Raw genomic sequence first — 12,357 nt, 5'->3', positions numbered from 1 at the left:
TTCCTCACTACTGCACATATAATAAAAGGAATCTTCTCAGAGAGAGTTTTGAACCCAGGGAAGCTGACTTTTTATACGCAGATTTATTGCTTTCATACATCTACAATAACTGATCACTGTAAAAATCTGAAAGACTTGTATCTCCTCACCCAATCCTTTGAAAATTTAGGGATTTGCATCTTTCTGGACCCTATTACATTATATCCCACTCCCACAATTGTATAAATATGCTTTTGAACCTGAGGTATTAACCTCACTACTGCATCTGGAAAAGTAGGTTTATATGCATGAAAGCTCATGCTAAAATAAAACCCAGTAAATCTTAAAGGTGCTACAGAATTTGGGGGGTGTCATATGGAAAGTCAAAACAGGAAGTATATTGCAACAAGCTATATGTAAATATGGAGCTAATAACCTGGATTGCTATAAAGTGGCAGTCTCCAGCATAGGTATAAGAGGTGCCATCAAAGGTTGTGATGAAAGGTCCTTCCACTGCACATCTTCCTGGACATAAAGATTGAGTGCATGCCCATTTTGCATCCTGGCAAGTGCTATTGAAATAGAAATAGGAGAAAAGGAAGATCAAGAGAACAAGCAGATTCATAGCTCACCTTCATGAGAAGTGCAATATCAGACCTTATTTTAAAGGGGAGAAACATCTTAAGCATGCAAAGGTGCTATTTAGAGTGATGCGAAGTCTTGACTTTGCTAAGTACTGGGCTAACATCCACCTGCATCACAATCAAGGTCAGGAATTGAAAGGAGCAGCTAAAATAAATGAAGCCACTGGAAGTATTGTGTGTCATCTTCTGCTGCCATTTCCCTGCTGTCACCAGAATGGAAAAGCAATGACCCAGCACTGCAGACACTTTTTAAAATATATATATTTTTAAATAACAGCATGTCATTGCTGGAAACAGAAGGCTGTTGCTCTATTTCCCTTTGGGCTTCTAGTCAAAAGACTCCGGCCTTTCTTTTCTGATGAAAGAAAGCAATTGCTTACTGTAGGGAAAGGTAAGACTTTATGCTTCTTTAGCTTCAGATCAGAAATGATAAAAATGGAAAGGGAAAACAGAACGTCCAAACACACTGCAGAAAAGGTCAAGCACAAATGTAACTATTACTATCTGAGTCATTTTTAATATCATGAAAATAGCCACAACTTTGTTTCAAGGCTGGTATGTCTTAATGCTAAATTTTGTTCCCTGAATGAATGTCCCAAAATAAATTGTCTTTATTGGTGAGTCATTACAAGAACACTTGTGGTGATTCTAGAGGGAAATGGGCATGTTTTGCTTTATCTGTATCTATGAAATTGTACATAACAAACAACTGTGAAATTAATTAACTCCTTGGAAATTTCAAAATACAATGTTATTTTGGGAATGCCAAATGTAAGCCACTGTGTTCATTACACATTTGTTTTATATGCAGTACACAATGTACATACCATTCTTTTTCACCTAATAAATATTAGTTTTAAGCTTTGTTTCCACCTCCAGGTAGTTAACAAAAAATGGTTTCCAAGCCTGGGAACCTTACCCCTCCCTCCCAGAAGCACTTTTCACTTTTATTTAAATTTTACTCATTTCACATCATGTTGAGGAGTTCTGATGGCTAGCATTAAAAAGTACAATACAGACAGATTAGTCATTATATTGCAACAAGCTATATGTAAATATGGAGCTAATAACCTGGATCGCTATAAAGTGGCAGTCAGAAAGAAACTCTGCTAGAACATGGCCACATAGCCCGAAAATCCCACCAAAAATTATAGATTAGTCATTGTTATTTGGACTTCTTTAATCTGGAAGAAATCCAGAATTTCCCTAGTTTACCTATTTTCTTCCAGAGTAGGGAACAAATTAGTTTCACAACCTGCCCTGAGAAAAAAAGTATGAATGGTTGGGGTTTACTAAAGTTAATATTTCCCTTCCTCAGTTTTACTGCAGAATATATTATTGCCACAGTGCTTTTCAGTACAACATATTCCACAGCAGGAACTGTCCCTTTAGCAGCAGCAGCAGTATTACTACTACTACTACTACTATTAGTATTATTATTATTTTCAGTTTAAAGAATCTAAAGCCTGATTCACACAACTGTTTCTGATTAGGCAAAGGCATGATAAGTCACAATAGTAATGAAGAACTGTTTCTTGTACTTTAAAAGTATTACTTGTATTTGGGGCGTTAGAGGACCACATGTTCGGTGTTAACATAAATAACATGTGGCCCACCTCCTGTCTTACACGATGTACACTGATGATTTTAAAATGTTAAATACAATGAATACTTACCATTCTGAATTACATGGACCTTTCCTCGTTTCACCTGATCTGTATACTTTTCCATTGAATTGGCAAGCACATTTAGTTTTCTCGATACATTTCCCATTTCCTCCAATGTCATCAAGCACGTAGCCTGAAAAATACAGCCATGGTATACTATCTGACTTGATTTCACATCATTCAAGGCACAGTGCTTTCAGATACCATGAAGGTATGAGCCTTTGCAGGATCATGTGTAACAATAACAAAACACAACAACAAAAAATTCTTGGTGAATTTGTATTTCTAGAATGTGAAATCTTTCCTTTTAAATTCTGTATCTGACAGAAGCTGTTAAGAGATTAAAATGGTTTAGTCTTGGACTTTGGATGTTTAAACTGATGGGCTAGCAGACTTGGATGCATCCACACTGCAGAAATAAGTCAGTTTGACACCACTTTAACTTCCATGGCTCAATACTATGGAATTCTGAGAGTTTTGTAGTTTTGTGAAACATTTAGTCTTCTCTGTCAATAAACTCTGGTGTCACAATAAACTATAATTCCCAGAATTTCAAAGCATTGAGCCATGGTAGTTGAAGTGATGTCAAACAGGGTGGTACACTGCATTAGCTTGGCAAAGGTGACCAATGTACAGTGTAGTAGTGACTCCATCTGTACTAAACAAAGGCCAGTATCAGCATCTGGCACAACTGGGAAATGTATTTAATATAAATCTGAAGCCTCTTGTGTGTTCAAGTGCCAAACTGGGCAACAATACAGCCATCTTCTCCTTCTCACAAAATGCTTCTGGGCCCAGCTCTAACATTGGGTACATCCAGACAGATTAAAGAGACCAGGGAGTCCCAGATTTTGTTCCTGTTCTTTCCAGTTTTATTTGGGAGATCCATACACATTTGTTTATCCCAGAATATTTTCCGTCAGCTCCTGGAGACTTTTTATGCCAGTATCCCTGGTTGGTTTATTTTAACCACTGTAAAATAGGAAACAATGGAGGGGGGGGGGAATCTGGAATTTTTCAGTCAGTCTGGATGCACCCATATTAACACTATATGGAGACAACCAGAGAATTAATGGGAAAGAAAGCTACTGTGGCAGAACTGCTTGCCTCACCCAGCACATCTCATTTGAATGGGAAAGAAGAGAGTTCTTGAAAGTTTGTGTGGAGGAGAGTTGTGGTGACCCCTATCAAATCTCTTAGGGCTTGCCCAATTTTTTTCCTTCTGTGAATCTGCATTGAAAAGATAGGAGGCAGATTTGGTAGCTTTGCACCAGCCTTCTTGCAGATGGGTCCTGCCTGGTACACTTTCCACCCAGTAAGATCAGTGGGAGGCTTGGTAAATTGTGAGGCATAGGAAATTGGCTTAAGAATCTTGGGTGGCCTGAATAGCTCAAATCTTAGCTACTTGTTGGAACTGGATCATCTATGTTCAGGGCGCCATGAGATGCCCATAAGGTGCGCTTGTTGGGGTGGGACAGAGAGCTCTTAGCCCAGACTTCTCTCAATACTGGCACTAAACCTGCAACGAACAGGCATGGTTCAAGTTGTTTGATCTTTCCTCTGAACCTTTCCTTTGAGTCTTGTAGCACAAACTTTCACAGACTTGCATGAGGAAGCAGACCAAGTCTATGAAAGCTTATGCTACAACTTTTTTTACACAGTTAGGAGCTTATTGCACAGCTTTTAAAATTGACTTACCGCTCCCAAACTGAATTCTAATTCAGGCTGCATCTGGATCCTATTGCATGGATTTGCATAGTCCTGGCCTTGCAAATTGTCCAGCTGAACTCAGATTCTATCTGGAAGTTACACAGGCTGTGTCTGCCTGGTGGCATTGGCACAAAACTCCATGCAGTATGATATGGATGCAGCTCGAATTAGAATTCAATTTGAGAGTGGTAAGTTAATTTTAAATGCTGTGGGATAAGTCCCACGGTCTCAAAGGTGCTACAAGATCCCGTTGCGTACTGATATTCCAGATTAACATGCCTATGTCTCTGAATCCCATCTCCGATATACACATTCAGGCAAAGGAGAAACATCACCTACAATGCTTGCAGGGACATAGCCGGGATTTTAGGAAGGGGGGGAGGTCCAGACTAAGGCCTGTTACAGACTGCCAAAATAAAGCTGCTTCGGGTCTCTTTGGAGGTATGCTATTTAAATGATGCATGCATCCTAACAATCTGGAAGGTGCACCAAAAGCTGCACTCCAGTGCTTAGGAATGGAGTGTGGCTTTGGTGTGACCTCCGGACTCTTAGGACCCATGCATCATTTAAATAGCATACCTCCAAAGAGACCCGAAGCAGCTTTATTTTGGCAGTCTGTAACAGGCCTAAGTACCACCATTATAATGGGGCTTGGGCACAGCGGCGCAGCAGCATGCACCATTCATTTTTGTAAAGGAAGGGGGGTCCGGACCCCAAGGACCCCCCCCCCCCCCCGGCTACATCCCTGATGCTTGACACCAGCATCATACTGAATCAGAACATTGGTCAATATTATTTAGTATGGGCTACAATGACTGGCAGCAGCTGTAAATGTTTCATATGAGAATCTTTTGTGTTGTGTGTATATGGCAATACCAGAGAATGAGATCTTTGTTGTGTAAGGAAGGTCCTTTACCTTCAAGTTATAGCCCTTATGGATGCATCCATGGCTATGGAATGTGAATGCTAGGTTAAATACAAGAATTCTTCAATAGAAGCTCACAGCTTAAACCTAAGATACAAGTAAAAGAGCAACCATCCAGGAAGACATGATGAGTGCAATAAATAATATGACAGTAACCAAGCATAATTAGACACAACCTTAATTGTAGTTAGACTATATAGTTATTGAGAAAATGACACCATCTCTGTTGAAAACAAAGTAACTCAGTCCTTGTTAGGAGACAAAATATCTCAAGTTCGCAGATAACTACAAATTAGAAGGACATGAAAACATATCCTCATGTAGACAGTTAATGAACTCCCCATAGAATTTCTTTCCCAGCTGCTTAGTACAAGTAAAGTTGAGATGAGGCCTATTCCTTCTCACATTGATCCACTTGAACTGCAGTATTCACTGCCAGGAAACAGCTGCCTCAGGGCTGACATCAAAATAAAATTATTTCTGTACCGTAGAGAGAATAGCAACTTGACTACTGAAATTCTTACAGTGCTACGAATCATTGAAACTCTCAGAATGCTGTCTGTTACCTTCAGGGCATACACAACCACTCACACATCCAGTATCTTGGTAAGGAGACATATAGGAACATGTTGCCTGGTTGGAAGGACCACAGTCTCTGTAAATTGCAGATTCTGGACATGTAGGTATAACTGGAATATAAATACGTGAGAATGAAGTGAATGCAAAACTTTGAAAAAAAACTTTGGAAAAAAGTCACTAGTCAATATCGACACCATTCAGATTTAGTTTAATGGTGCTCTGTGCCATCACAGTGTGAGGAGCAACTCTTAGACAGATAAACAATGGCTTCACAATCACATTATGTGAATAAGCCTTGTGTTCCTGAGTTCTTCCTTGCTTTGTTGCAACTATGAACAGAAGACAGGAAGGTTCTGCTTCTGTTTAAGTTATTCATAGTTGAAATCCTGGATCAGGAGATGTACTGCACATACATAATTATGATATGGTTCTTGTCCCACCTCCCGAACCCATCTTTTCTCTATTGCAGCCCTCCCACTGCATGTCCATTTCCTGGGCAGGAGTGGTGGCCAGGGCTCCAGGGGGAAGTGGCATCCAGCTGTTTCACCCATGCTTGATACACAGCAATAACATCATCTTCAGGGACCTCCAAAAGACTCCTGGGAGATTATAGAGGAAGATAGGAAAATAGCAGATGCCGTTCTGGTGCTTTCTTCACTCTCCACCAACCAGGAAATGACTAAATCAGCAGTGGGTGAAGCCAAGATTATGGATGGATCGATTCATCGATTCATCCATCCAATCTCTCTCTCATGCACAGACATATTCCTTCCTCCTCATTCCTCATGAAGCAGTGATACAGCAATCTGTTTTTTACAGCTGATGAATAAACTGGGAAGTGGGGAATATAGTGGACCCTTGTTATGTGCTGGGGTTTGGTTCCAAGATTCCCCGTGTATAACAAAATCCGTGTATGCTCAAGTCCCATTAAATATAATGACATAGCAAAATGGTGTCCCTTATAAAAAATGGAGGTGTGAGACAGCAGCTCAGGTCTACATAAATTCCATGGAATGTTAGTTGCCCATATGAGCTCTAGACCATTAGCTACTCTGCTAATGGAAGAAAGAGGCAACAACACTCCAAACAATATTACAGACAGTACCAAGTGGCAGAGTTTGACTCCAGCTGAATGTCTTACAAATCCTTGGAGTGATGCTACAAAGTAGGGTTTTGGGAAATTAGTGTGGCTGCTAGAAATCATTTTCACTAGTAAGAGGGCCTCGCTCAACATTTAAAAAGATGCATGCAACAGCAGTGATATACTGCCCTTCATATCCACAGATTCTTTATCCCTAGATTCAACCATCCACAGCTTGAAAATATTCAAAACAAATACAAAGTCCAAAAAGCAAATCTTGATGTTGCTATTTTATAAAACGGACACAATTTCAGTGTGCCATTATATTTAATGGGACTTGAGAATCCAAGGATTTTGATATTTACGGGGGATCCTGGAACCAAATACCAGTGGATACTAAGTGCCCAATGTACTTTGACCCTTGATATCATTCTCTAGCTTTTGTCCAAAAGCCTGAGTGGGCACAAGCCAAGTTCCTAAATGTCACTATCTTTCTAAGTATCTCATTGATCTTGGCATTCCAAAAAAAATTAGCATTAAGAGTTTACACTGGGAGACAGGGAGTAATGTTCCACCCAGCAGAACTACATCCTATCTCCCCTCTTGCCTCCATTACAACCCACCTTTCTTTTGCTACCCTCCCCATGGTGATCAACTAAGCAAGGCATACCACAAACCACATCAGGATCTTTTCTCCATGCTTCAAATGGACCAGAACCTCCAGACGAACATATCCTGGCTAATTCAAGAAATGTAGAGCACACATCCATTTTACTTCCAGTTTTGCAGTATTCTTCAGTGCACAGCCTTTCATATTCATGATTCTGGTTGCCGATATTTTTACATGATTTGAAGTACTTTGAAATGATACCACGGCAATACTGAAAACAAGACACCGCATAAGAAGCTACCTTGATGAGAGCACATGAAGTCAATAGTAGTTTATACTGCATATCTGAAGAAATATTTATATCCTGGGTAACTGAACACAAACACATAACTTGATATTCTTCATTTAGAAACAAAAGGTCCTCCAGTGATCAAGAGATTGAAATAAACAAAGCACTTGAGTCCCTTGCTGTTTTTCCCTTATGTAAAATACCTTAAAGATACCAGATCCAGTCTGATCTTGGAAGCTAAAAAGAGTCAGCCCTGGTTAGTGCTTTGATGGGAGACTGCCAACAAATGCCAGGTGCTGTATATATTTCAGAGGAAGGAACTAGCAAAATCATGTTGGAGTATTCCTTGCCTAAGAAAACTCTGTGGAATTCATGGGGGCGCCATAAATCAATAAGTGACTTGAAGGCAATACACAATGAATTATAGGCCCTGTACAGACCAGCACTTTCTGCCAGCCTGTGGGTGAAGTCAGGGTGCAGTGGCCTGATGCTGGATGCCTTGACTCAACCCCAGGGCATCCGCGCACCATTCCCAACTGCATGCAGCATCATGGCATGACTCCAATGCTGCATCTAGATGATGCACCACAGAAGGGGTGCCATACAGCGCGCTGCTGCAACTATGGCGCCCTCCAGAGGCCGGATTGGGGATATGATGTGAGGTTGCCGCAGCCTCAATCCAGCCAATTCTGAATAAAAAATTCAACTACCAGCCCAATTGGTTCTTATATATGGAAGGGGAAGGGACATGAACTTGTCGCAACTATTGATAACTGAATCATATAGGTACTTTCCAGAACAAAATAAGTATCCCCCAGTGAAGGCGGGGGCATTGGTTTGAGAAGCACCCAGGGCCAAACAATCCAAACCTTTCTACATCAATATACAGTACATTGTAGGTAAAAACAATTTTGGGAGCATCACAGCAAACATATACAGAGGAAATGTATGAATCAGGCCTTGGACTGCAAATACAGAGGAAAAGGATATGCCTGAGCTTGCCCTCAGAAGCTGGTTACATTTGACAATACGGAGAAAGCAATTCTGACATAAAGTGAATGAATACATTATTTATTCGTACCATTTCCCCCTCACCACAATGTAGACTCTGCTCCATCACAGGCTCAGGACATGTTGTATCTGGAATTTTGCTGTCTCTAATCAGCTTCATGACATCTATGCCTTTAGGGGGGAAAGCAGAATATCTGCGTATATACTACATAATTTGAGCACCAATCAATTGTTGTATAATATTAGCATAGAAAATATTGTGCTATTTTATTTCTGAACTTTTAGATTAGAATTTTAGACAGACAGACGATAGATAGATAGATAGATAGATAGATAGATAGATCTTTATTGCATGAGAGCCCCATTCTTGTCACAATCATGTTAATGAAAGGAAATGTATACAGTCCTTATTGCACATGTATTCAATTGCAGGTCTGGGGCCGCTACAGCCATGCACAGTCTTGCACTTTCTTTCCCAGACTGCTCCTTAACCCAACCTCCCTCCCCTATTGCTCTACCCAACATGCCTTTTGATTTTTATTTATTTATCTTTTTAACACAATTTAGCAGCTATGGCAATGTGATGGGAGGAGGGGGAGAACAGAAAGTGTAAAAAGAAGAAAACCAGACTGCTCAAGACTAGCAATGGGGAAGGTGCTGCTATTCCACTTTTACTGCTCAGGCTGCCTCCTGTTGCATTCTGAGGTTTGTAGTCCATTGAGGCCTAGGAGCTCTCTGTCTGAGAATCCTAATGCCCCCTCTTTAAATTACAAATCCCAGAATGCAACAGGAAGCAGCCACAGCAGTTAAAGTGGAACAGCAGCACTATAAGACTGTAGTATGGTAACATAGCCAGTGACTGCCCAATCCTGGAACTGCAACTGGAAGCTTTTCGCATGGGAGGGCTAATGCAACAAATGGTTCTCTGTCTCTCTTTTCTCTTTTTTGTTCTGTTTTTAAAGACTATGATTCTTTCAGTTATTTAAAAAAAAACTTGCAGTGGCCATACAACTTAGATTCATAGAGAAAAGAAAAACATTTCATCCTATAGGTTCATCAGTAGCAGATGTAAGCATCCCCCCCCCCAACACACATTTTTATTTCCTTTGTTTCTGAGGCAGTATTCTAATTTAGGAAGGCCATCAAGCCCCAATTTCCAGTAGTAGATGGGGTTAACAACAGGTACTGGGGCACAGAAGCAAAGTAGTGTGGATGGGTCCAGATGTGATTGTTGTACATGGCACATTTCCCCATCAAGAATACATAGGATGGAGCAAGCCTACTTCAACAGCTCTTTTGCCTTCTAAGCACAACTCAATTCCATGCAACAATTCTCTGTCCTGCAAAGTACAGCGGAACACAACTCAGATAAATTTTTAAATACTGTATCGTTTTCTTTCTGATCACTGATCAGAGATAACACCAAAGAAACCTGTGGCCCAGATGGTGTCCAACCTGCAGGCTAGAGTTTCCCATTTCCTGAGTTATAGCTTTACATTAAAATCATAATAAATTACAAAAAGCAGATATTTCTGTGACAAAAAATTCTTCATTAGGTTAAAACTAGAGCATTATTTTTAATGTGACTCACTTAAGTTTCAAATCAACATTCGCAAGAAAGCAAATAAACAAATGCAATTTTGTGGCTCTTAGGCGTGGGACAGACCATCTCCCAGCACCTAGTTTTGGTCCGTGGGGAAGCCGCAGCTTCCAGACGGCAGGACTTCCCCCCAGACCAAAAAGAACCCGTGAAAAGCAGGTTCTTCTTGCAATGTCATAATGGCGCCATGATGTGTGGACGCTATGCGTCTGGCACATAACAATGCCGGCGCCCATCTGTACAGGGCACTGCCATTTTGATGCCCTCGTCAGCTGCAAGGGGCAAGAGGTGTTTAGAAGCACAACCCCTTGCAGGTGACGAGGGCGTTCTATTCCATCCGTCTGGGCCGGGCCTTAGTTATCTACGGAAATACATTTTATAGGATGTGCTTACCTCTGCCAGCATGATGACTTCCACAAAGGCCACAGGTGTCATATTTTTTATGCAGAATGATCTTTAAAAAAACACACAGTAATAGAAAATTTAACTTCATGTTCTTAATTTGCTACAGTTAAGTCAGATGAATGTTTTATCACCTCAGTTCAGCAGGATGTGAGCAAATGTTCAGGGCTATCTCAAGCGTCTGAACAAGATATTCAATGGAAGGAGGGCTCCTTTCTGGCCTTGGTGACAGAGCTTTTTCAAGTTATAGTGGCCATGCTGGCTGGACTATTCTGGAAGTTGTGGTCAGAAATGTAACTTTTCCAAGCTCTGGATGTTATGATGGGAAGGACCCACCCCCCACCCCCATATTCTGGGCCCCATAACAGAAAGCACAATGAGTGGGGCTATTCTTTTACTGTAGGTCAGCCATTGCTGGAGGACTGGGAGAGTGAGGAAAATACATGTTTTCCAGGTTTTGAGCAGGGGCTAAGATTGTACTCTGAGGGCCCGAGCAGACAGGCCAAAATAAAGCTGCTTTGGGTCGCTTTGAAGGTATGCTGTTTAAACTGCTTGCATCCTAAGAGGCCGGAAGCCATGCCAAAGCCAAGCTCAAGTCCGAAGGACTAGAACACAGCTTTGGCAGAGCTTCTGGCCTCTTAAAATGTGCGTATCATTTAAAACAGCATACCTCTAAAGTGACCAGAAGCAGCTTTATTCTGGCCTGTCTGTTTAGGCTCGGAGATGGCATCTTCTTCCCCACTAGCCACAAATAGTTATGACCGTGATGACAGAACCTGTCCACCCCTCCAGATGATCTGATGCAATGGGCATATAAGTTATGGTCTGGTGCTATCCAAAGTACCACCTGCAAACTATAAAATCATATAGATCCAAATAATCCCTAATGACCCAGTGTAACTACAAAGCATAAATACATAGCACACCTATTTCTAAATATCACTCAGTGCACAATTAAGTGCAATGAAAGTATGCTATACAGATTGATCCTGTGTTTATTATGATTTAGAAGTCCCGTTACTGGGCTATTAAATATCTAGAAGAGGGCAAATATAAAATACAAGACAGACTTACTGATAATTTATCTTCATCATTCCATAATAATGTCAGAATACCTCTGCGACTTTCCAGCTTGGTGTAGTCCCCATATTTCTTAATATGGATCATTTTATTGTCATATGGCACTTGAACACTGTGAATACATTTTAGTTCAAATTTAGATCAATGTTATGAAATGGTGCTTTTATATTAACACCTCTACTGTCAACAGAAATCTGCAGTTTGATGGCTACATTTACCAACCATGAGTCTGCATCAAATGTTATGTACATTTGGCACTAGTCAATGCCAAAAGACAGTAGGATATAACAGATGACTGTGAAGTTTTAGAATAAGATTTTCAGTTGCATACTCCAGGACCAGCAAATAATCTCATTTTGATTTAAGACTCACTTACTATCTGTGATTGACAAGAATTTTGCCAGTTTTCACCACGATCCCATTGCCATCTAGCACAATTGATATCTGATCAATCTTTCCATCCTTGTTCCGACTCATCTCAATGTTGAATTCTCTTCCAGATTCGACACAATGACGACAAAAAGTGAAGTTGCAAAAGGACTTGAAATTGAACATGTAACTGCCAAAGGTTTTGAACAAGCCTTTGCCCCATGTGGAAGCTTCATCTAATGAGAAAAGAAGAATGAAATGAGCTGGCCCACTGTCTGTGTCCCATGTACACTCTTGAACACTGCATTGACTTCCTGTACATCTACAGCATTGCCCTTGATATCCAGTGTAACAATTCAAGAACTGGGGAGGTCTGTTTTATCGTTTCTCCCTAGCAATTAAACTGATTGG

General features: G+C 40.7%; 1 protein-coding gene across 1 annotated transcript in view; it reads right to left on the bottom strand.

The window, feature by feature from the left end:
* Positions 1–12,357, bottom strand: part of MUC19 (mucin 19, oligomeric) — an 89,525-nt gene that overhangs the window by 53,207 nt on the left and 23,961 nt on the right. Inside the window, exons 9-16 of the mRNA XM_042469622.1 lie at positions 11,954–12,182; positions 11,572–11,689; positions 10,489–10,549; positions 8,566–8,666; positions 7,256–7,466; positions 5,492–5,614; positions 2,300–2,423; positions 416–551 (exon numbers count right to left, since the gene is read on the bottom strand). Coding sequence (XP_042325556.1) covers positions 416–551; positions 2,300–2,423; positions 5,492–5,614; positions 7,256–7,466; positions 8,566–8,666; positions 10,489–10,549; positions 11,572–11,689; positions 11,954–12,182 — 1,103 coding nt within the window. The remainder of the gene's footprint in view (positions 1–415; positions 552–2,299; positions 2,424–5,491; positions 5,615–7,255; positions 7,467–8,565; positions 8,667–10,488; positions 10,550–11,571; positions 11,690–11,953; positions 12,183–12,357) is intronic.

This window comes from Sceloporus undulatus, chromosome 5 (assembly GCF_019175285.1).
Source record: "Sceloporus undulatus isolate JIND9_A2432 ecotype Alabama chromosome 5, SceUnd_v1.1, whole genome shotgun sequence".
Classification (NCBI taxonomy): domain Eukaryota; kingdom Metazoa; phylum Chordata; class Lepidosauria; order Squamata; family Phrynosomatidae; genus Sceloporus; species Sceloporus undulatus.
The sequence above is the reverse complement of the archived record's forward strand: the minus strand, read 5'-3'. Positions and strand labels throughout refer to the sequence as shown.